The sequence below is a fragment of the Lolium rigidum genome, chromosome 1, assembly GCF_022539505.1.
Source record: "Lolium rigidum isolate FL_2022 chromosome 1, APGP_CSIRO_Lrig_0.1, whole genome shotgun sequence".
In the NCBI taxonomy this organism is placed as follows: domain Eukaryota; kingdom Viridiplantae; phylum Streptophyta; class Magnoliopsida; order Poales; family Poaceae; genus Lolium; species Lolium rigidum.
The window spans coordinates 165,958,847-165,981,386 of NC_061508.1; the positions used below are offsets into that span (position 1 = coordinate 165,958,847).

A 22,540-nucleotide genomic window follows, 5' to 3' on the forward strand; every position below is an offset into this window, starting at 1 on the left:
TTCGCGACGGAGGCTTTAAGTAGGCGGAAGGGCGAGTCGGGGGGCGACGAGGGGCCCACACCACGGGGCGGCGCGGGCCCCCCTTGGCCGCGCCGCCATGTGGTTTGGCCACCTCGTGGCCCCACTTCGTATGCTCTTCGGTCTTCCGGAAGGTTCGTGGCGAAATAGGCCCCCGGGTCTTCGTTTCGTCCAATTCCGAGAATATTTCGTTACTAGGATTTCGAAACCAAAAACAGCAGAAAACGACAAGCGGCACTTCGGCATCTTGTTAATAGGTTAGTTCCGAGAAAATGCACGAATATGACATAAAGTGTGCATAAAACATGTAGGTATCATCAATAATATGGCATAGAACATAAGAAATTATCGATACGTCGGAGACGTATCAAGCATCCCCAAGCTTAGTTACGCTCGTCCCGAGCGAGGTAAAACGATAACAAAGATAATTTCTGAAGTGACATGCCATCATAACCTTGATCATACTATTTGTAAACATATGTAGTGGATGCAGCGATCAAAACAATGGTAATGACATGAGTAAACAAGTGAATCATAAAGCAAAGACTTTTCATGAATAGTACTTCAAGACAAGTATTAATAAGTCTTGCATAAGAGTTAACTCATAAAGCAATAAATCAAAGTAAAGGTATTGAAGCAACACAAAGGAAGATTAAGTTTCAGCGGTTGCTTTCAACTTGTAACATGTATATCTCATGGATAATTGTCAACATAGAGTAATATAACAAGTACAATATGCAAGTATGTAGGAATCAATGCACAGTTCACACAAGTGTTTGCTTCTTGAGGTGGAGAGAGATAGGTGAACTGACTCAACATAAAAGTAAAAGAATCGTCCTTCAAAGAGGAAAGCATCGATTGCTATATTTGTGCTAGAGCTTTTATTTTGAAAACATGAAACAATTTTGTCAACGGTAGTAATAAAGCATATGAGTTATGAAAGTTATATCTTACAAGTTGCAAGTCTCATGCATAGTATACTAATAGTGCCCGCACCTTGTCCTAATTAGCTTGGACTACCGGATCTTTGCAATGCACATGTTTTAACCAAGTGTCACAATGGGGTACCTCCATGCCGCCTGTACAAAGGTCTAAGGAGAAAGCTCGCATTTTGGATTTCTCGCTTTTGATTATTCTCAACTTAGACATCCATACCGGGACAACATGGACAACAGATAATGGACTCCTCTTTAATGCATAAGCATGTGGCAACAATTATTATTCTCATATGAGATTGAGGATGTATGTCCAAAACTGAAACTTCCACCATGAATCATGGCTTTAGTTAGCGGCCCAATGTTCTTCTCTAACAATATGCATGCTCCAACCATAAAGGTGGTAGATCTCTCTTACTTCGGACAAGACGGACATGCATAGCAACTCACATGATATTCAACAAAGAATAGTTGATGGCGTCCCCGAAACATGGTTATCGCACAACGAGGCAACTTAATAAGAGATAAAGTGCATAAGTACATATTCAATACCACAATAGTTTTTAAGCTATTTGTCCCATGAGCTATATATTGCAAAGGTGAATGATGGAATTTTAAAGGTAGCACTCAAGCAATTTACTTTGGAATGGCGGATAAATACCATGTAGTAGGTAGGTATGGTGACACAAATGGCATAGTGGTTGGCTCAAGGATTTTGGATGCATGAGAAGTATTCCCTCTCGATACAAGGTTTAGGCTAGCAAGGTTATTTGAAACAAACACAAGGATGAACGGTACAGCAAAACTCACATAAAAGACATATTGTAAACATTACAAGACTCCATACCGTCTTCCTTGTTGTTCAAAACTCAATACTAGATGTTATCTAGACTCTAGAGAAACCAAATATGCAAACCAAATTAGCAAGCTCTAAGTGTTTCTTCATTAATGGGTGCAAAGTATACGATGCAAGAGCTTAAACATGAGCACAACAATTGCCAAGTATCAAATTATCCAAGACATTTTAGAATTACTACATGTAGTATTTTCCAATTCCAACCATATAACAATTTAACGAAGAAGAAACTTCGCCATGAATACTATGAGTAGAGCCTAAGGACATACTTGTCCATATGCTACAGCGGAGCGTGTCTCTCTCCCATAAAGTGAATGCTAGGATCCATTTTATTCAAACAAAACAAAAAACAAAAACAAACCGACGCTCCAAGCAAAGTACATAAGATGTGACGGAATAAAAATATAGTTTCGGGGGAGGAACCTGATAATGTTGTCGATGAAGAAGGGGATGCCTTGGGCATCCCCAAGCTTAGACGCTTGAGTCTTCTTAGAATATGCAGGGGTGAACCACTGGGGCATCCCCAAGCTTAGAGCTTTCACTCTCCTTGATCATATTGCATCATACTCCTCTCTTGATCCTTGAAAACTTCCTCCACACCAAACTCGAAACAACTCATTAGGGGGTTAGTGCATAATAAAAATTCACATGTTCAGAGGTGACACAATCATTCTTAACACTTCTGGACATTGCATAAAGCTACTGGACATTAATGGATCAAAGAAATTCATCCAACATAGCAAAAGAGGCAATGCGAAATAAAAGACAGAATCTGTCAAAACAGGATAGTCCGTAAAGATGGATTTTATTAGGCCACCAGACTTGCTCAAATGAAAATGCTCAAATTGAATGAAAGTTGCGTACATATCTGAGGATCATGCACGTAAATTGGCTTAATTTTCTGAGCTACCTACAGGGAGGTAGACACAGATTCGTGATAGCAAAGAAATCTGGAACTGCGCAGTAATCCAAATCTAGTACTTACTTTACTATCAAAGACTTTACTTGGCACAACAAAACTCAAAACTAAGATAAGGAGAGGTTGCTACAGTAGTAAACAACTTCCAAGACACAAATATAAAACAAAAATACTGTAGTAAAAACATGGGTTGTCTCCCATAAGCGCTTTTCTTTAACGCCTTTCAGCTAGGCGCAGAAAGTGTATATCAAGTGTTATCAAAGGGTGGTGCATCTACAGCGGGGTTTGGAGTTTTCTCAACCATGCATAGTATATTGGATACATAAGTTTCAGCGTCTCCCTTTTCATTAGTCTTGGGCTTGCTACTCTCATCAAACAAATTTTCAGGAACAAGCCAAGCATAGTTATGTTCTAGTGCATCATTCATAGCTATGAGTTTACATGGTATTGGTGCTTTGATCTCCCCACCATCATTAGCATTATTAGTGTACCTTATTCTATCCATGTCCATTTTTTCAAGGAGACCAACAAAATTAGTATGAGAACCAAGCATATTAAATTTAGCAAAGACCTTTCTAGCCTCTCTTGCTAGACCACCAAATTCTCTAAGAAGGGTTTCTAAAACAAAATCTTTCTTTTCCCCCTCTTCCATATCACCAAGTGTAAGAAACATGTGTTGGATTATAGGATTGAGATTAACAAATTTAGTTTCCAACATGCGAACTAAAGCAGCAGCAGCAATTTCATAAGTAGGAGCAAGTTCTACCAAGTGTCTATCTTCAAAATCTTCAACGGTACTAACATGACCGAAGAATTCTTCTATATTGTTTCTCCCAATGATAGACCCGCGTCCTACCGGTATGTTCTTTGTGGTAAAATTAAAAGGAAACATGATGAAATAAGTAAAGTAAATGCAAGTAAACTAAATTTTTTTTGTGTTTTTGATGTAGAGTGCAAGACAGTAAATAAAGCAAACTAGATAAAGTAAATGCAAGTAAACTAATTTTTTTGTAGCAACTAATTTTTTTTGTGTTTTGATATAAGTGCAACAAACAAAGTAGTAAATAAAATAAAGCAAGACAAAAACAAAGTAAAGAGATTGAGAAGTGGAGACTCCCCTTGCAGCGTGTCTTGATCTCCCGGCAACGGCGCCGGAAAATATGCTTGATGGCGTGTATTTCACACGTTCGTTGGGCAACCCCAAGAGGAAGGTATGATGCGCACAGCAGCAAGTTTTCCCTCGAAAGAAACCAAGGTTTATCGAACCGGGAGGAGCCAAGAAGCACATTGAAGGTTGATGGCGGCGGGATGTAGTGCGGCGCAACACCGGAGATTCCGGCGCCAACGTGGAACCTGCACAACACAACCAAAGTACTTTGCCCCAACGAAACGAGTGAGGTTGTCAATCTCACCGGCTTGCTGTAACAAAGGATTAACCGTATTGTGTGGAAGATGATTGTTTGCGAGAGAAAATAGTAAAACAAGTATTGCAGCAGATTTGTATTTCAGTATTAAAGAATGGACCGGGGTCCACAGTTCACTAGAGGTGTCTCTCCCATAAGATAAAAGCATGTTGGGTGAACAAATTACGGTCGGGCAATTGACAAATAGAGAGGGCATAACAATGCACATACATGTCATGATAAGTATAGTGAGATTTAATTGGGCATTACGACAAAGTACATAGACCGCCATCCAATTGCATCTATGCCTAAAAAGTCCACCTTCGAGGTTATCATCCGAACCCCTTCCAGTATTAAGTTGCAAAGCAACGAGACAATTGCATTAAGTATGATGCGTAATGTAATCAACAACTACATCCTCGGACATAGCGCCAATGTTTTATCCCTAGTGGCAACAAGCACAACACAACCTTAGAACTTTCGTCACTCGTCCCGAGTGTCAATGCGGGCATGAACCCACTATCGAGCATAAATACTCCCTCTTGGAGTTAAGAGCAAAAACTTGGCCGAGCCTCTACTAGTAACGGAGAGCATGCAAGATCATAAACAACACATATGTAATAACTTGATAATTAACATAACATGGTATTCTCTATCCATCGGATCCCGACAAACACAACATAGAGTATTACGGATAGATGATCTTGATCATGTTAGGCAGCTCACAAGATCCAACAATGAAGCACAATGAGGAGAAGACAACCATCTAGCTACTGCTATGGACCCATAGTCCGGGGGTGAACTACTCACTCATCACTCCGGAGGCGACCATGGCGGTGTAGAGTCCTCCGGGAGATGAATCCCCTCTCCGGCAGGGTGCCGGAGGAGATCTCCGAATCCCCCGAGATGGGATCGGCGGCGGCGGCGTCTCGGTAAGGTTTTCCGTATCGTGGTTTTTCGCCTCGGGGTTTCGCGACGGAGGCTTTAAGTAGGCGGAAGGGCGGAGTCGGGGGGCTGACGAGGGGCCCACACCACGGGCGGCGCGGGCCCCCTGGCCGCGCCGCCATGTGGTTTGGCCACCTCGTGGCCCCACTTCGTATGCTCTTCGGTCTTCTGGAAGGTTCGTGGCGAAATAGGCCCATGGGTCTTTATTTCGTCCAATTCCGAGAATATTTCGTTACTAGGATTTCTGAAACCAAAAACAGCAGAAAACATCAACTGGCACTTCGGCATCTTGTTAATAGGTTAGTTCCAGAAAATGCACGAATATGACATAAAGTGTGCATAAAACATGCAGGTATCATCAATAATATGGCATAGAACATAAGAAATTATCGATACGTCGGAGACGTATCAATTACTGATCGTCCTTATGGGTGCAAACCCGTAGGATGTAAATGGGTGTTTAAGAAGAAGCTTAGACCTGATGGTACAATTGAAAAGTACAAGGCACGGCTTGTGGCCAAGGGTTATACCCAAAAGGAAGGTGAAGACTTCTTTGATACGTACTCACTCGTAGCTAGATTGACTACCATTAGAGTACTACTATCGCTGGCTCCCTCATACGGTCTTCTCATTCATCAAATGGATGTTAAGACAGCTTTCCTAAATGGAGAGTTGGATGAGGAAATTTACATGGACCAGCCAGATGGATTTGTAGTAAATGGTCAAGAAGGAAAGGTGTGCAAATTGTTGAAGTCTTTATATGGTCTCAAGCAAGCACCTAAGCAGTGGCATGAGAAGTTCGAAAGAACTTTAACTCGCTGAAGGCTTTGTTGTAAATGAAGCTGATAAATGTGTGTACTATCGCCATGGTGGGGGCGAAGGATTCATTCTTTGCTTATACGTCGATGACATACTGATTTTCGGAACCAACCTGAATATCATCAAGAAGACCAAGGATTTCTTATCTCGCTATTTTGAGATGAAGGATCTTGGGGTAGCTGATGTAATCTTAAACATCAAGCTATTGAAGGATGACAATGGTGGGATTACATTGCTTCAATCTCACTATGTGGAAAAGATCTTGAGTCGCTTTGGGTATAGCGATTGCAAGTCTTGTCCAACGCCTTATGATCCTAGTGTTCTGCTTAGAAAGAATAAAGCGACTGCTAGAGATCAACTGAGATATTCTCAAATTATTGGCTCACTTATGTATTTGGCTAGTGCTACGAGGCCTGACATCGCCTTTGCTGTGAGCAAACTTAGTCGATTTGTATCAAATCCTGGCGATGATCACTGGCATGCTCTTGAAAGAGTGATGCACTATCTAAAGGGCACTGCGAGTTATGGCATTCACTATACTTGGGTATCCGAGGGTACTAGAGGGCTATAGTGACTCAAACTGGATTTCTGATGCTGATGAGATTAAGGCCACTAGTGGATATGTATTTACACTTGGTGGTGGCGCTGTTTCTTGGAAGTCTTGCAAGCAGACCATCTTAACGAGGTCAACAATGGAAGCAAACTCACAACATTAGACACAGCCACTGTTGAAGCAGAGTGGCTCCGTGAACTCTTGATGAACTTACCCGTGGTTGAGAAACCAATACCTGCTATCCCAATGAACTGTGATAATCAAACTGTGATCATCAAGGTTAACAGTTCTAAGGATAATATGAAGTCATCAAGGCATGTGAAGAGGAGATTAAAATTTGTCAGAAAAATGAGAAACTCCGGAGTTATTGCATTGGATTATATCCATACGTCTAGAAATCTGGCAGACCCCTTCACAAAGGGTCTATCACGTAACGTGATAGATAATGCATCAAAGGAGATGGGTATGAGACCCACCGTTTAAGTTGTCCACAGTGGTAACCCATTCTATGTGATCGGAGATCCCGTGAATTAGGATTGGGAGACAAGCTGTATGTCAACTGAGAGGAAAGTATCCTTACTCCTTGTATGATACCACTCCATAAAAGATGCAATACTTTCCTAAACTGCATGGTAGGCTGATTTATCTTAATGTATTCTAAGTTGCTAATTTAAGCACAGATGTTGTCCTGCAGAACATCCGTTGAAGAACACACCTATATGAGTTTGGTTGTTAAAACGTCGCAACCTATGAGAGTTGGGTGCTTTCTAATAAACTCATGAAAGGTCATGGAGTATGACGCATAAGCTCCACCCGCGGGGAAGCCCTGCGACGGCCTAGTACCGGTCAAGGCTCTTTGTGAAGCTAGATTAGCAGAAAACTTGCAGTTCAAGGCTTAGTCCACTGTTCAAGTAGCAGTCTAGTGTAGCATAGAGTTCTGGTGAAAGTTCAACTTAACAGTCTTCACTATAGTACCGGTATATAAAACAATGTTTTGGAACCAAAGGCAAATTCTATGTGCCTCTAGGATCTGGTGGGGGATTGTTGGAATTTTGGCCCATATTGGACCAATACAATAAATATTCTGGTCCAAATTCCTAATAAATCCTAGAGGTCCACATGGCCCATTCATGCATGGCAGGGGTGGGACAAAAGTTTAGTCCCACATTGCTAGTTGAAGAAGAGTTGGAGCAGCTTATAAGGAGAGCTCTTCATACCATTTGTATGAGAGAAATAATAGGAGGAAATAGGAGCTGACCACACGCGCGCTCCTCCTCCGACGACGCCGCCGCTCGCTCGCCTCGTCACGACACGTCGCGGCCGTGCCGCGGGTTGCGGGAATGCCTCGAGCCGAGAGCCTCTCTCTCTTTCTTTTTGCCACTCACGAATGGGTATATGAACAGACGCAAGAATCTGAAATGTTTCTTTTAGTGGGTTTTGAATACGAAGACTGTTCAGCTTCGGTATTCGGTTCACCTCCCTGGCCCTTCGTTTCATCTCCTCGCGTGGCCTATTCAGCTCCTCTCTCTGTGCCTATAAAAGAGGGCGCTCCTCTCCAGAGATACACGACGAGACACAGCACCATATGCGCCTACCACTCGGTTCCAGAGCTTTGCGCCGCCGCTCAAGACTTCTCCATCCCGTCTATCGGCGTGCACCGCTGGACGGGACAGTAGGCCTCCGGAACCCCGTCTCTTGTGATCCTGTACAGGGGAGAGGCGATAAGGTTTTTGGGGAGCGTTCTACCGCGACTGCTGGCTTCAACATCGACACGGAGGCCGACGACTACTTCTCCAACGACGACTTCTTCCCCGACATCAGCAACCTCTTCAGCGACATGGCTCTCAACAGCGACAACGGCAACGCTGGTTCCTCTTCTGGACCGTATGTGTTCTTGCCTTCTTTTTATGAGATCATTATCCTCTTTCTTCTCCTAGCAACAAGTTCAGGTTCATTGTCAGCAAACATATTGCTCTTCTCAATCAGTTTAGACATGTTTCTCCTTTACTCTATGGTGATTTGCATGACTAGTTTAATCTCAAACTTTTTAGTCATGTTTTATCCAATGTTTTATTTGATTAAATCATGGGGAAAATTGCTAATATATTCAATAGGTTGTGGCAAGCAAGCGAGTGGAAGCAGCGCACAGTGAGCATGAGGACGGATTTAAAAAAAAAAAATTTGAAAGAGCCAAAATTGAGTGTCTTTCCACATCGTTTCGCTTAGGGGAAGCATTTTTGCAGGAGCTCTGCTTTTTTTTTCATTTGTAGAAGGGGGGAAACTGTACGAGCTCACCAAAAGGCGAGAGGGAAAACAACCAAAAAAACATTGCAGCATTTGCCCTGTAACAACTACAACAACTTCGTCCCTAATCTGCGTAGCAAGCGCCATGGCGTTGCAGGCTTTTCCTTCAAAGACCCTGCGGCCACGCTCTTTCCATAAGTGCCTTTAAGGGAAAGCATTGATCTAGCTAAGCAAAGAAATCAACATTTTCTTGCAAGAATGGAGTTGAGGCGCTCGAGCTTGAGATCCTCCCGGAACTGCCGGATGAACCGCTCGGCCCGCGCGTTCACCTCCGCCATCTCTTCGATCTCTGCAAACGCTCGCCGTTCGACGATACCCGGCACCTTCCACTTCCTCAGCCTTTCCAATGTAGCAACGCCCTTAGCGGCGGCCGGTGTTGACATCTCCTCCCATGTCTCGGGCTCTTCCTTACCGTTTCCTGACGTTGACGCTGCCGCTGCTGCTGCTGCAACAGGCGCGCTCGGTGCCGGTCGAGCCATGGTAGCCGTCACGCTTTCTACCGCCGGTAGTACGGCTGGCTCCGGCTCCACCTCGCTCGCCGCCTGCCTCATCTCATGTCCCACTTCTTCTTGAGGCGCGTCGTAGCACCCGTGCACGTGGTGGAACTGCGACGCCGGCGGCGTGATGCTGTCGTACTCGTCTGAGGTGTAGTTGAAGGAGAACATGGTCGACATGGATCGGAGGCGGTCCATGACCATGGACGACGCGCTCCGGGTGAGCCTCTTGCGCCTGGCCGACAGTGTTGCATCGCCGCCGCCACGCCCCCAGGACAACACGGCCACGACGCAGACGATGGCGTTGAAGAAGAGGAAGCACGCCCCAGAGCTGAGCCACGCTGACAGCGGCCAGCACCACCAAGACTCCGCCGCCATCGAGCGGAATCTTGAGTACCTTCTTGGTCTTGAAGGCTTTAGAACAAGATGCTAGATTCTGCTGGTTGGTGTTGACGGCAAAGACAGGTTGTGCGGACTGAGGAATGAGAAGTGAACTATGGTGTATATATGTACACTAGCCGTCTAGGCCGTGTACAGCGACAACTTCTTCGACCTTGTTGCTGCTGCCCATAAAGTATAACGAAAGAAGAAAAGCTGAGTGGGAACACACGGATCCTCGATACAGGTGAAAGCTGCATCTCGTCTATGCGCGTACAAAAGCTTGGTGGTTGCTAAGCATGTGTTATTCATGCAAGTGGGACGATTATTAAGCGCTAATTCGTCCGCTTGTTTCACCCAGCAACCTGCAAGAACATCCTCCCCAAGATTAACTATGGTTGAATTTAGCGTGCTCATCAGGCCTGTTCTGCACATGGGCATGCAGGGTTAACCTTAATTAACTCACTGTCTATGCTAGCCCCGTTGCTAGTAGTCTTATTTCTTAATTGACTGGTACCACTTTGACTCATCGATCTGACCCAACCCATTTCCATTGCTCTCTCTCCGTCACGCCGTGTTTGCTAGTACATTTTATTCATGATGTTTATCCGGCAGTTGGAAATAATCACGTGATGTTTTTGAAGGGCTTTTGAATGTTTTTGAGACAAAGCTAGCCTGCCGTTAGGGGTGAGCAAAACTCAAACCATTCAAAACCGTGCAAACCGGCTATCGAGGATTCAGTTCATTTTGCTTCACAATATCGGGGCTTCAATCGTAGTTAACAAAATACGAAGTAGCTGAAATCGGCTAAATCAGTCAAACTGTTTTTGCCAACCTTTGGAGGTACACCAAAAGACCTCCCCCACAATGTCACCAAAAGAACTCCTTCCCACCGCAAGAGGAGGCCGTCGGACCATTGACAACGACGGTGAGGTGTTTTACCTTTCCTTTTCTTTTTCACTAGTACACTAGCTATCTTCCTCCTGTCCTCCGCAACGATGGTCTCCGCTAGCCGCAACCGATATGTGCGCCGGCTAGGAGCTCGTGGCTCCACTATTCTGCGGGCAACCGTTACGTGCAGAGACGCCATCTTTGGAGGATTTCATGTCCCGGGTGGCTTCGATGCTACCAATGGTTATCCTCATGACCTCGTCGATAACGTCCTTTGTCGGCCGATGTTTGGCGTGCTGGCAAAGTTCCAGATCTTCTCTTGTCGGCTGATGTTTGGCATGTCCGCCAAGTTCTATATCCTCATCGACACCCACGCCGACATCGAACGATGATAAGTGTTCCACTCCACATGCAACATATCTTTTAGGTTAAACAAAACTCTAAGGGGGTTCTAGTCAGGAGCAACACGGCGATCATGGCAATGCCACGGGATAACAGTAGGATAAATGGCAGTCTGGGATTCGAACACGCGACCTCACGGGACCCCACCATGGACGACCGGGGGCAGCTACCATCCTGATCGACGGCCAGTTCCCGTCAATCCTAACTAGACTGAGCACATTCAAAAACGTGTCCATGGACACGGTGTACAATGGTTCAGCCAGCCAGCCGACCCAGGAACACAAGAGGAGAAGACGTCCTAGAAAAGTGATTACAAGCAGAAGGGTGGTGCCACCAACCAGCTAGTTCTGAAGATTCCATGGATTCAGTGTTCCTCGGGATCTAACATATCAGTACCATTCATGCGGTGAATCCATCCTACCGTTTAGTATGATGTAATGCCTAGATTTGAAAATGAAGATTCTGCATGACAACATTCTCAGGAGGGAGAAAGATCTACTGAGAAACGAGCATACTTAGTTTGGACGATATTGGTGTTAATGGGATATAACTTTTCAGATATCCTTCTGATAAGTTCTACCTGCGTTTTGAAGTTTATGCAATCAATAATGTATGGAACTTCGCCCAGACTTGTAAACGAAAGAGATGGACCAAATTGTCTATGTTTCCAATTAGCATTGCTCTAGCTAAGCATATAATTTGTTTTGAAAGAGAGGCAGAATATTTACTGCCATTCATTAATTGAGGAGAAGATTCATGACATAACAGTAACCAGAACAAAGAACAATCTAAGGGATTAATCTTCCAATATACAACAATCAAATGTTTCGCGTCGGCTTTAACCCAAAGATTAGTCTTGCTCTTGATAATCTCAAGAAGAATTGTTGGCGGGGCGGACTTTCCGTTGAAAACCCTGGCATTATGCTCCTTTCAAATCGTCTAACTAACAAGCATGGTGATGGAGGACATTGCCTTACGATTTGGGGTGGCCAAGAAGGACATCCGATACCACCAAAATTTGAAGGAGAGATTTGTCGCCCACTCATTGGTCCTAAACTCCTAATAGAAGGGAACCCAAGCAAATCTTTAATCATCCCGATGTCTCTTTGTATAGCGGCCATGCGAGAAGAGGTGTGCCTCCTTCTCTTAGGTTTACTTGCATAGTAGACAAAGTCCGCAGTTATTTCATCCTCTTTTGTCAAGCCGATCCAATGTTCATAACCTATTTGGGATTGCCAACCGTGCCAAGAATTTAATCTTAGGCCCCAAGCTTCCACACCGTCTTGTTCATGGTTGTCGTAGTGGCCCCAAATTAAGAATGGGGCATATAAGCCAAAGTTGTGGAGTAATCTCCACTAGCAATAGTCAAGGCTATATCCATCTTGATCTTTGAAATCCAAGCATTAATGTGCAAAGCTTGATTCACACTCTATTTCTTGCTCGTGGAGGCGAGAGGGGCAATATATTTGGGTTTCTTTCTATTGAGCAAACAAATTAACATTTTCTAGTAAGAATGGACTTGAGACGCTCGAGCTTGAGGTCCTCCCGGAACTGCCGAATGAAACGCTCGGCCCTCGCGTTCACCTCCGCCTTCTCTTCTATCTCCGCAAACGCTCGCCGTTCGACGATACTCGGCACCTTCCACTTCCTCAGCCCTTCCAACGTAGCGGCTCCCTTGGCGGCGGCCGGGTCTGGCGTTGTCATCTCCTCCTGTGTCTCTGGCTCTTCCTTCCCGTTTCCTGTCGTCGACGTCGCTGCACATACTTCCGCTGCTGCTGCTGATGCAATAGACACGCTCGGTTTCGGTCGAGCCATGGTCGTCGTCATGCTTTCGGCCACCGCTACGAGTGGCTCCGGCTCCTCCTCGCTCGCCGCCTGACTCATCTCCTCTCCCCTTTCTTCTTGAGACGCGCAGTAGTACCCTTGCAAGTGGTGGGGGTGCGACGCCGGCGGCGTGATGCTGTCGTACTCGTCCACAGAGTAGTTGAAGGAAAAGATGGTCGACATGGATCGGAGGCGCTCCATGACCATGGACGACGCGCTCCGGGTGAGCCTCTTGCGCCTGGCCGACAGTGTTGCATCGCCGCCGCCACGCCCCCAGGACAACACGGCCACGACGCAGACGATGGCGTTGAAGAAGAGGAAGCACGCCATGCCAGAGCTGAGCCAGCACCACCAAGACTCCGCCGCCATCGAGCGAATCTTGAGTACCTTCTCGGTCCTGAAGGCTTCAGAACAAGATGCTAGATTCTGCTGGTTGCTGTTGACGGCAAAGATAGGTGGTGAGGACTGAGGAGTGAAGTGGTGTATATGTACACTAGCCGTCTAGGCCGTGTACAGCGACAGCTTCTTCGACCATGCTGCTGCTGCCCATAAAGTATAACGAAAGAAGAAAAAGCTGAGTGGGAATACACGTATCCTCGATACAGGTGAAAGCTGCATCCCATCTATGCGCGCACAAAAGCTTTGTGGTTGTTAAGCATGTGTTGTTCATGCAAGTGGAGAGATTATTAAACGCTAATTCGTCCGCTTGTTTCACCCAGCAACCTGCGAGAACATTCCCCCCCAGGATAAACTATGGTTGAACTTAGCGTGTTCATTAGGCCTCCTCCGCACATGGACATGCATATGCATGGTTAACATCGCCGCCTGGTCATTGTCTTAATTAACTAGCAATGATCGGCGCGGCGGCACGCCGCGCCATATGGTGGCCGGTTGGTTGTTGCAGGACTAACATTGCTCAGATCAGGTTACATACTTCATGAGGAAAAATCACTCGGAGAAATGTATATCCTCTGGTTTACATGTCCTTTTGCAACCGAAAGGTAATTGGGAGCCTGCTGGACAAGGCAGCATGAGCAGACAGACAAACCTCCGATCTATGTCATGCTCACAGCACAAGAGTTCAACACAAACCACCCTTTAGAGAGCTGGCTAATCAAAAACGGTGGTTGCCGGTGAAAGATAAGCTCTTCATCCAAAGACTACGGATAAGTGTATATATAGTTGTATGCACGAAGGGCCTAAGAAAACATCTAACATAGCTAGCTTGCAAGGCGAAAATAGCTAATGAAACCCAGGTACGGGCGAGGATGAAAACGTATCCAATGGGAGAGCACCACGTTTTTTTACAGCAGATGTATTTGTGGCAGCCTGGCAGGTATATGATGTGTATTCGTCTACTCATCCACGCATCATATTAATTCGCATTAAATCCGCACCCCATCTTCCTCCTGCAGTCCTGCTCTCTCCCCAATTCTTCCTCCCGTGGGTCACCCTCCTGTGCTTCTATTCGGAGCAGCTCCAAGAGGACGGCCACATAGAGGATGGGGGAAGATAGGCTGGTCACGAGGAGGCTGGCCACGGGGAAGATGGATTTGCGCCCCGGCGTCGTCGTCGTGGGCGCCGGTGGCGGGAACACCGGGCACGGCCGCGGGAATGCCGGCGACCGGTCGCGGTGATTGGCTCGAGGACTGCCTGCCGCGGGTGCGGGCGCGGCCACGGGAACGTCGTGGAGTGGCTCAAGGACTGCCGGTAGCGGGAACACCGGGCACGAGCGCGGGAACGGCGGGCGACCGGTTGCGGTGATTGGCTCGAGGACCGCCGGCCGCGGATGCGGGCGCGGCCACGGGAACGCCGTGGAGTGGCTGAAGGACCAACACCAGCGGAAACGCCGGGCGACCTGGTACTTGGAGATTCTCTCCAACTTTTTTAGTTTGTTTCTCCTCTCAGTCACGATATGTCCGTCTTTTTTAGTTTGTTTCTCCTCTCAGTCACGATATGTCCGTCTGCATCCCCTCCAATCCCTTTTCTTTCTCATGATATTCCCGTGTAATGTTCTTATACTTGGATTTGTGGCTTACTGCTTGCATCTAATTAGCTAGCAACAGCTTAGCAAGTGCTTTATGACCTCTGAAAAATCAACGGATCTCATTGTGAGGAAGCATCGCATATTCATTAATCTGTAGATTAGCAACATTCTTTTAGTTCTTGCAGTTTCAGTTGGTCTCAGTTTGACTATTCAAAGTTATCTATTAGGCATTTTTTAAATTTTGTCGAATGCTTCCTTCTCGAGAAATGCTGTCAGATCATAACCCCCAATTTACATGTGTAATGTGCTATTCATGATGATGTCTTGCAAGTAATCCTTTCCAGTAATCCAGCCTGGTATTTCGATCAACTTTTTTCCTCGCGTGCAAAGCTGAGAATCAATTCAGAAACTCCTATTGTTATCCCCTCAAAAAAAACTCCTATTGTTATAACAGGAACCATTTGATTTGGATTTTTTTTCTATCTGTACCATTGATAAAAGAAAGTTTGTTTAAGAAATTGTGTTTCAAACTAATAATTTTGACTACGTGTAGTTGAGGAAGTAATCCAACTTAATTTGTCGGGCGACTTGGTACATGGAGATTGTCTGCAAATTCATATGGTGGGTGTTGACACCGCTCCTAATTTAATTCTAAGAAACAAAAAAATAGTGTCACATTTTCACTATCTGCACCATTTAGTACAAAATGTTCAATTTGGATTAGGACATAATCACAACTTTTGACTATCTGCATCGTTAACACAATGTGTTCAATTTAGAACAGTACAAATCGTAATTTTTGGGAATGCTGCTAACCCTAAATTGTTGTGCTTAACAGATGAGTTATGTCCACACCGTGCATGTGCCCCGTACACACAATATTGGCATTGACTCATATGTGTGCCATCCATCAATTTGCAAGGACAAATATTAATACTGAGTGAGTAAGTACTGACAGTGCATGGAACCCAGTGAAGTATTCCTTTCTGTATCTCGCTCGTATAGGAAACGTAAATCACATGTATTAATTAGCTACTATATTAAGTGCTAATCGCATAGCACGGTTTAATTCCATGATTTCAGCCTCACCCGTTGCCAGGTCCCAAACGTGCGGGTCGGCTTGCAAGGGTAGTTTTGAGTAAGGTAAACTGTGTCGGCCACTTTTGGCCAAAATTCACAAAACAAAGTTGGTGATGCATTTTCTTTGTACTTAATTAGTGATTCATTTTCTCAATCGCATTGGTGATTGCTAAATAAATATTAACTCATGGCCAGGAAAAGACTGATGAATAATGCTAGTGGTACCACAGACTTATGCTTTACAAAGGGGAGGTATGCTAGCATGAAGACATACTTGTGCTTTGCCGATTTATTTACAGCAACATTTTTTTATTAAACCGTAGCACACCAAGCGATTCAGAACTGACAGAAAAGCCTAGCACATACTTATGCTTTACATAGGGGAGGTGTGCTAGCATGAAGACATACTTGTGCTTTGCCGATTTATTTACAGTAAATTTTTTTATTAAACCATAGCACACCATGCGATTCAGAACTGCCAAGACAGTAAAGCCTAGCACATGTGGTACCATTTTCCCAAGTTTTCTCTTGTAGAATTGATCGACAATAACAGGGACCTGGCTAACAATTTTGGCAACCTCCATCTCCAAAAAATGTAATACAGTTTCTGCAAAGTAACATGTTGTGCAAAGATGAACAAGTAAGTGAAGACAAAGCTTCTTTAAACACTGACACCATTAGTAAATCACATACACTGTGTGTATGACCAAGGAGTAGAGGACAGAACAGGGATTTTCTTTCATTCTACCAGGGCATACCACAATAATCCTGCTGGATTCTGTTTCTTGTAATAAGGTCCAAAATTCAAGCTTGTTAGGACATGGAAATAAAAGAGGCTATATGGACTAACAAAACTCATCTTCTACTATCTTTAGAACATGGAACTAACTGTGTTGTGTACATATTTACACCATCAAGCTAGTTATACAGTTGAACAGCTACTTAAGAGAAAGATATCAAGGAAGAAACCTAGCTGATTATGATGCTATGTTACCTACCTCACCACTTAATCCTAATATGAATCGAAGGGGAAATGCAAAGCAGCTAAACAAATTGAGAGAGCAATTACTGTGGCATGTTCTATCATGTAAGAAAAAAAAATTCGTCCAGCATGTATTTAGGGAACAAATTATTCTTTGGAAACATATATATCAAATAAATACGGTAGAAAATCCAAACAACAATGGGATACCAGAAGCAGAGCCACCAAGCAAATTGTCAAGGGAAGAATGAAGTTGGTGGTGGAAAGTTTTTTAGCCTATATTTGTTGGAAACATGATGCATGGGTCACTCGCTTGGTGGTAGAAACACAAATAATGCTGACAGAGCTTCAACAACATCTGATTCTATCAATGCATATAGTTTTAAAAAATATATTCAAATTTGGACATGATCTATAAAGATATTTGTTCTTATATATCTAAGAATGGAACCAAGGAATCCGGTAAAGCATCTGGGTGTACCAAATTTAAATCACAAATTGATAGGTGACCGTAAGTGATATATCATGTCGAAATAAAAGCAGTAACTGGTAAAACTCTCATCGAACGTTTGAATCCTATTGAGCTGCCTTCTCTATTTATTAGCTTATCTGTTTATGAAGTGTCTATCCGTTAACCAAGGATCAATTAATAGGTTAATGCTTAAAAATAAGCATTGTACAATTATGGATGTGTCTGCTTACATTAAGACTTGCATGCACCAAGAATTCATGGTTTCACAAAAAAGAGGTAACAAAAGATTTCGGCTTCACTGAAATATCTGGGTAAAAACAGTCTCAACTGCATCTGAACTGCATAGGAATGTTTTATTAGGAAAGTGATCTTTAAAAATCAGTCAATTAGCCTACTTAAGCATGAGAATGTTCGCACTGATGTCCCCAAGTTCTGGCAGAACGTAGAGTGTTACTCTACTGACCACATGAATTACTTAACCTTGGTACTAAACCTTCAAAAATTGCTTCCTGGTGGCAAAGAAAAGAGCGGGAGCTTGGTAAAAAAGGAATAATCGGCATTTTTTGCAGGGGAGAAAGATCTACGACAGTTAACTTAACCTACGTAAAAACTTGGTGCCCCAAACAAAACAAAACCTGTTCACTTTACATACCACTCTCAGTGCGATGAAGATCTCGAGAATCCACATTCAAGATTCAATAAAATATTGGGAAATTGCAAGAGAACACTTGGCCCTGCACTGCTTCAAAACAAATAAAAGTGCATGGTCAAAGTAGCTAGGAGAAGATGAGAAACAGTTGCTGAATTCGGTAAACATGGACAAAGTAGCGTATTTGAACCCAACAACATCGTCTATAGCTAGGTTGATGATGCCCTGACATGTAGGTTATCTGTTATCCAGATATCAAAGCAAAACGACTATTTGAGGTTTCGGCACTGTGTGTAGGTTTACCTAGGATTCACTTCAAGTTTATAATAAGCATACCGATGACTCATAAATCATAAATATAATATTTGACATAGATGCAGAGTGGTACTAAATTGAACAGAGGGACAATCAAATTCAGACTCAAACAGCGTCCTAAGCCTCCAATTGGAAAAAAAATGTAAAGGTTTATAAGAATGAGACACTGTACCTCTACAAAATAGTGATCTTCATCATGCTGCAATGTAAACATTCTAAAGGGCATTCCAATGTAAAGCACTGGATCTGTTACTCCAATAATCATGAAAAAATCAATAGTGAAAAATGTAAAACATAAGAAGACAAGGATTAGATTATATAATGGAATTGGCGTCTGCAAAAGTCTCGTTACAGAACTGTATAATGAAGGAAATTTCTGTAAGCAGGCATCAATAACATTGTCCAGTAGAAAACTGATGGAGAGAAATGTCACAAAACACTTGCAGGTCAAAATGAACCAGTACTAAAACGATACATAATCCACCTAAACTACTCCTAAAATTAACATACACATAAAAACAGTAAATTGCAATCAATATGAATGAACTCCGTCTATTATCACTGATAGACAGTCAATACTTCGTATATAGAGAGTAAGGAAAGTTCTACCGTGGGTTCTTTTGGTGTAACCTACCATGGAAGTGTTAATAAGATCTTCGACCATCTCATGAGAATGGTCATTGTACCCTATGTTGCTTACATACTGGACCTGAGAGTCCTACAATCGCGACATGCAAAAAATTGATGGTAGAAATAATCGGTAATGAATATTTTTGTAAAAAATAAATTGAGGAATATGTACCCCCCAACTAATTCATAAAGAAGATAAAAATAGGCAATCCAAATAACCTCCAGATAATTATGTAGGGGTCTTCAACTTCCTATAATAAGTAATATACAACACCGTTTTGAATCAATGGAGACAAAAATCTGACAGCAAAAGGTAAGACACATTTAGTACTTCTAATTACTAAAGAGAATTAGAAAGTTGTATTCTTACTCTACATGAGAGAAGTTACCTAAATAAGGCCAATAATGAATTTAAACTATGTAAAGGTTTGGCATGGTATGGTCAGAGACACACATGTGGCTAGTGTACACCTGCAGCTCTCCGTCTGTAACATTGAATTATAGATACTGGAAAAATGAAAACACGAACAAAGCCAGGAGTAGCATTAAGAACTATCTTCAAGGATCACGTCAATAGTTTACCGTCCCTGATTATTTCATCAAACAGAATAAAATAACAATAGGGACAGCAATTACTGAATGGTCAAGCTGTCCTCTTCATCATGAAATCCCATGTTTTGAAATAGTTATAACTATGTAATGTTTGGCTGTCTACACCATCACTTCACTTCATATTTATGTCGTTTTGCAATGCCATCATACTAAGCAAATCGTTATGGAAACCTGGAAATTTTGATACTTATTACAGTCTTTGAACATGTACATGACTTTGAAATTGTCTAAATCTAAAAAAACCCTGCCAAGATTCAGAAAATCCTTGCTTACCTATACAACAAACCGAGGAACTGTCCAAGACTACAGTGTATTGAATCCAAAACTTAGCATCTATATCCTGTCGAAAATAGAGCAGATTAAATTGCACATATATGGCTAGAAGGCACCCCCAAAACTGAATCTTATGCTAAGAGGTTTGACAAATGATGTAATTTAATTAGGTACTACATCTTAGGGGAGAGGGAGTCACATGGGATAGGGATATTACCGACTCAATGCCGAGAGGGGTAGGGCAGCTTTCCCGCGCGAGGCTGCTTAGTGCCTCCAGCTGGCCTCTCTACAACCCCAGCCAAGGTTGCACAGCCTAGGAAGCATGAATAACGATCATGCCCTGCTGTACCGTTGGACAGTTCAGATGTTGGGTTAGGATGTTAAGTTATATTTCATATAGTAACACTGAAGTTAACAATATATGTGCCTGTATATTCCCTAAAACTGTTTTCGTGAACTCAAGAATTGTAAGAACTTTAATTAGCCTGGTCAATACTGAGTAGCGTCAATGAGGCGATAAAGATCGATAGTACTTCCTTGCATCCAAATGTAAATATTACTACACATGTCTAAGAAGATTAGATAATTTCTGAATAGAGATTCTTATGTCAGAGGAAGCGAAAAATAAAAGAGACCTGAAAAGGACGGTGCAGAGTACTCTTTAATGGCCTCTGAACACTGATTAGCTTAGATTTCAGTTATAACCTTCTACAAATCTACACAAAAGAGGGCTATGCTACCACATATATTAAAAGGTACTTAGATTTCAGTTTTATCATTCTATGAAAAAGGCTATATAGATCCCACTATTACGAAAATCTGCACAAAAAACTACGGTACCAGAGATATTAAATGGCTACCTACTAAGCCGTGCTCACAGATCATGTTGCATATTGTTTGCCAGCAATGTAATTAATAGTAAAATGGTCCAACAAAATGGATGCTTAACATGAAGGTCAGTTTGACATAGATATTGGAAATCTTCTATTGCGCTCACAATCCGAATGCACCAATATGTGTATGAGCAGTATTTGCACCAGAAAACTATCAAGGTTAATGTGTGCATGAAAGTAAACGATACATACCCAGAACAATTATTTGAGCTGATCTATGCTAGGTGTGTTACCTCGAATTAATTCCCTGGCCTCTCATCCACCATATTGACTTTGGAAATACCCAATCCCTTGAAAACAAAATGAGGGACCGGTGCATCAATAATGTAATCTATTTCGTTGCAGGGATTTGTACTGCAAATAAATATCTGAATTAGCACTTCTGGTGACACAAATATAATGAATAAGAAAAAGGTGGTGCCACAGTAACCAATCATTAGCAGTTTTAGATGGATGAACCCGCAAGCACGACATACTCTCAAATGAAAATATAATTTGTACAGCAAAGCAAATTCATCGACAACTATAACCAGTGCAGAATACACAAAATAATAACTTCAGTGGCGAAGGATAAATTGTCGATTACACGCGGTGATGTATCAAAAGATCTATGCAGGCACATATCAGACCTGCATCCGGTAAATCTCTGGCCCTAATTAACCAGAGTAAGACAAAAGCATATAAATAAACGAAATGAAAAGATAAAACATGAGTGGCAATGTCCAACAGAGCCATCATGCGGGAAAATAATTTTACACCTAAGCATTGAGTTTGGTTTAATATCAATCCAAAAGAGAAGAAAGGAGGATGCAATACCAGCAAGGTCTCCAACTGCAGCCTCGTTGGAGCTTTGAAGACGGTGTCGTGGGCTTCATGGTCCTCGTCCAGGGTAGTGTCAGGGAGGCTTCCACACGATGCCCCAGGCCCAGAACAGGAGCAGGCGGCGGTTACCGCTGGCCGTCGATCGCTCAAACGGATGAACAGCTGGCAGGATTGGAGATTTCCCATCCTCCTGCCCGCACCGTTGCCCTCGTGCTCATATTCTAATTGGAGGATCAGGATTCAGGAGGTTGCGGACAGAGCACCACGCCGCCTCTAGAGGTAGAGGACTGCACCGATGTCCTCCTATGCGTTGTCAGCCACCTCGGGAGCGAGCGGGGCGGCGGTGCCTCGGGCCGCCGGGAACTCACCTGACCAACCGGCATGGTTGGAGATTTCCCGTCCTTGTGCCCGCATCGATGCCCTCGCACTCGTATGCAATTTGGAAAATCCGGAGGTTGGGGACAGATTACTACCACCTTGGCTCGAGAGGTAGAGGAGTGCGCCGATATCCCCCTCTGTGCTGACAGCCGCCTCGGGAGGGAGTGGAGGACGCGGAGCCCCTCCGCGCTGCCAGCCGCCTCGGGAGAGAACGGAGAGGTTAGCACGCTGCCAGCCGCCTAGGCAGGTGCGACGACATCCATGGAGGGAGAGACGGGCGCCGGCGCATGCGAGGGTAGGGGGAGGAGTTGGAGCGGGGCGCCGCCCGCCGAGATCAGCTGGTGCGTGCAGGTTTGGAGAGAGGGGATGAGGAGAGAACGTTTGGAGAGAAACATGGAGAGGACTCTTCGAGAAGAAGCCACAGGGCGGTCCAAGCCATACTAAATTTCAGTCAAAGCGGTGTGATGATCGTCACAGCTACAGCCACACCAAAAACGCACCAAATAATAGACCACAGGTAATAGACCACAGGTGGCAACTCCACAGGAAAACAGAGTGGACCACCAAAATGCTGCAAAACCCCAAAACGTACCCAGGAAAAGGCTAGCTGGAAGCTAACCAGACGTGTCAGCACGCAGTTAATTCTTAACCTGTCTCAAAATTCTCTCAAAAAAGATGTTTGTTCCCAAATAGTATAGTAGTTATT

General features: G+C 43.8%; 2 protein-coding genes and 1 long non-coding RNA gene across 10 annotated transcripts; all 3 read right to left on the reverse strand.

Annotated features, from left to right (window-relative positions):
- Positions 1-8,796: 8,796 nt before the first annotated feature.
- LOC124682701 lies at positions 8,797-9,705 on the reverse strand. The gene has a single exon (XM_047217339.1). The coding sequence runs from the start codon at positions 9,622-9,624 to the stop codon at positions 8,932-8,934; it is 693 nt and encodes a 230-aa protein (XP_047073295.1). The 5' UTR covers positions 9,625-9,705; the 3' UTR covers positions 8,797-8,931.
- A 2,584-nt stretch (positions 9,706-12,289) lies between these two features.
- On the reverse strand, positions 12,290-13,110 carry LOC124653237. Its single transcript, XM_047192305.1, has one exon. It carries the CDS (start codon positions 13,108-13,110, stop codon positions 12,412-12,414), a length of 699 nt encoding a protein of 232 aa, XP_047048261.1. The 3' UTR covers positions 12,290-12,411.
- Positions 13,111-16,031: 2,921 nt separating this feature from the next.
- Positions 16,032-22,054, reverse strand: LOC124684443. Of its 8 annotated transcripts, none has more exons than XR_006997023.1 (3): positions 21,451-22,054; positions 20,868-20,988; positions 16,032-20,081 (listed from the first exon to the last, which is right to left on the reverse strand). It is a non-coding gene; the product is annotated as an uncharacterized LOC124684443 (long non-coding RNA). The 8 variants fall into 8 exon arrangements; XR_006997025.1 differs by having other exon boundaries at positions 16,032-20,084; XR_006997029.1 differs by having other exon boundaries at positions 16,032-19,808; positions 19,959-20,988.
- Positions 22,055-22,540: the final 486 nt, after the last annotated feature.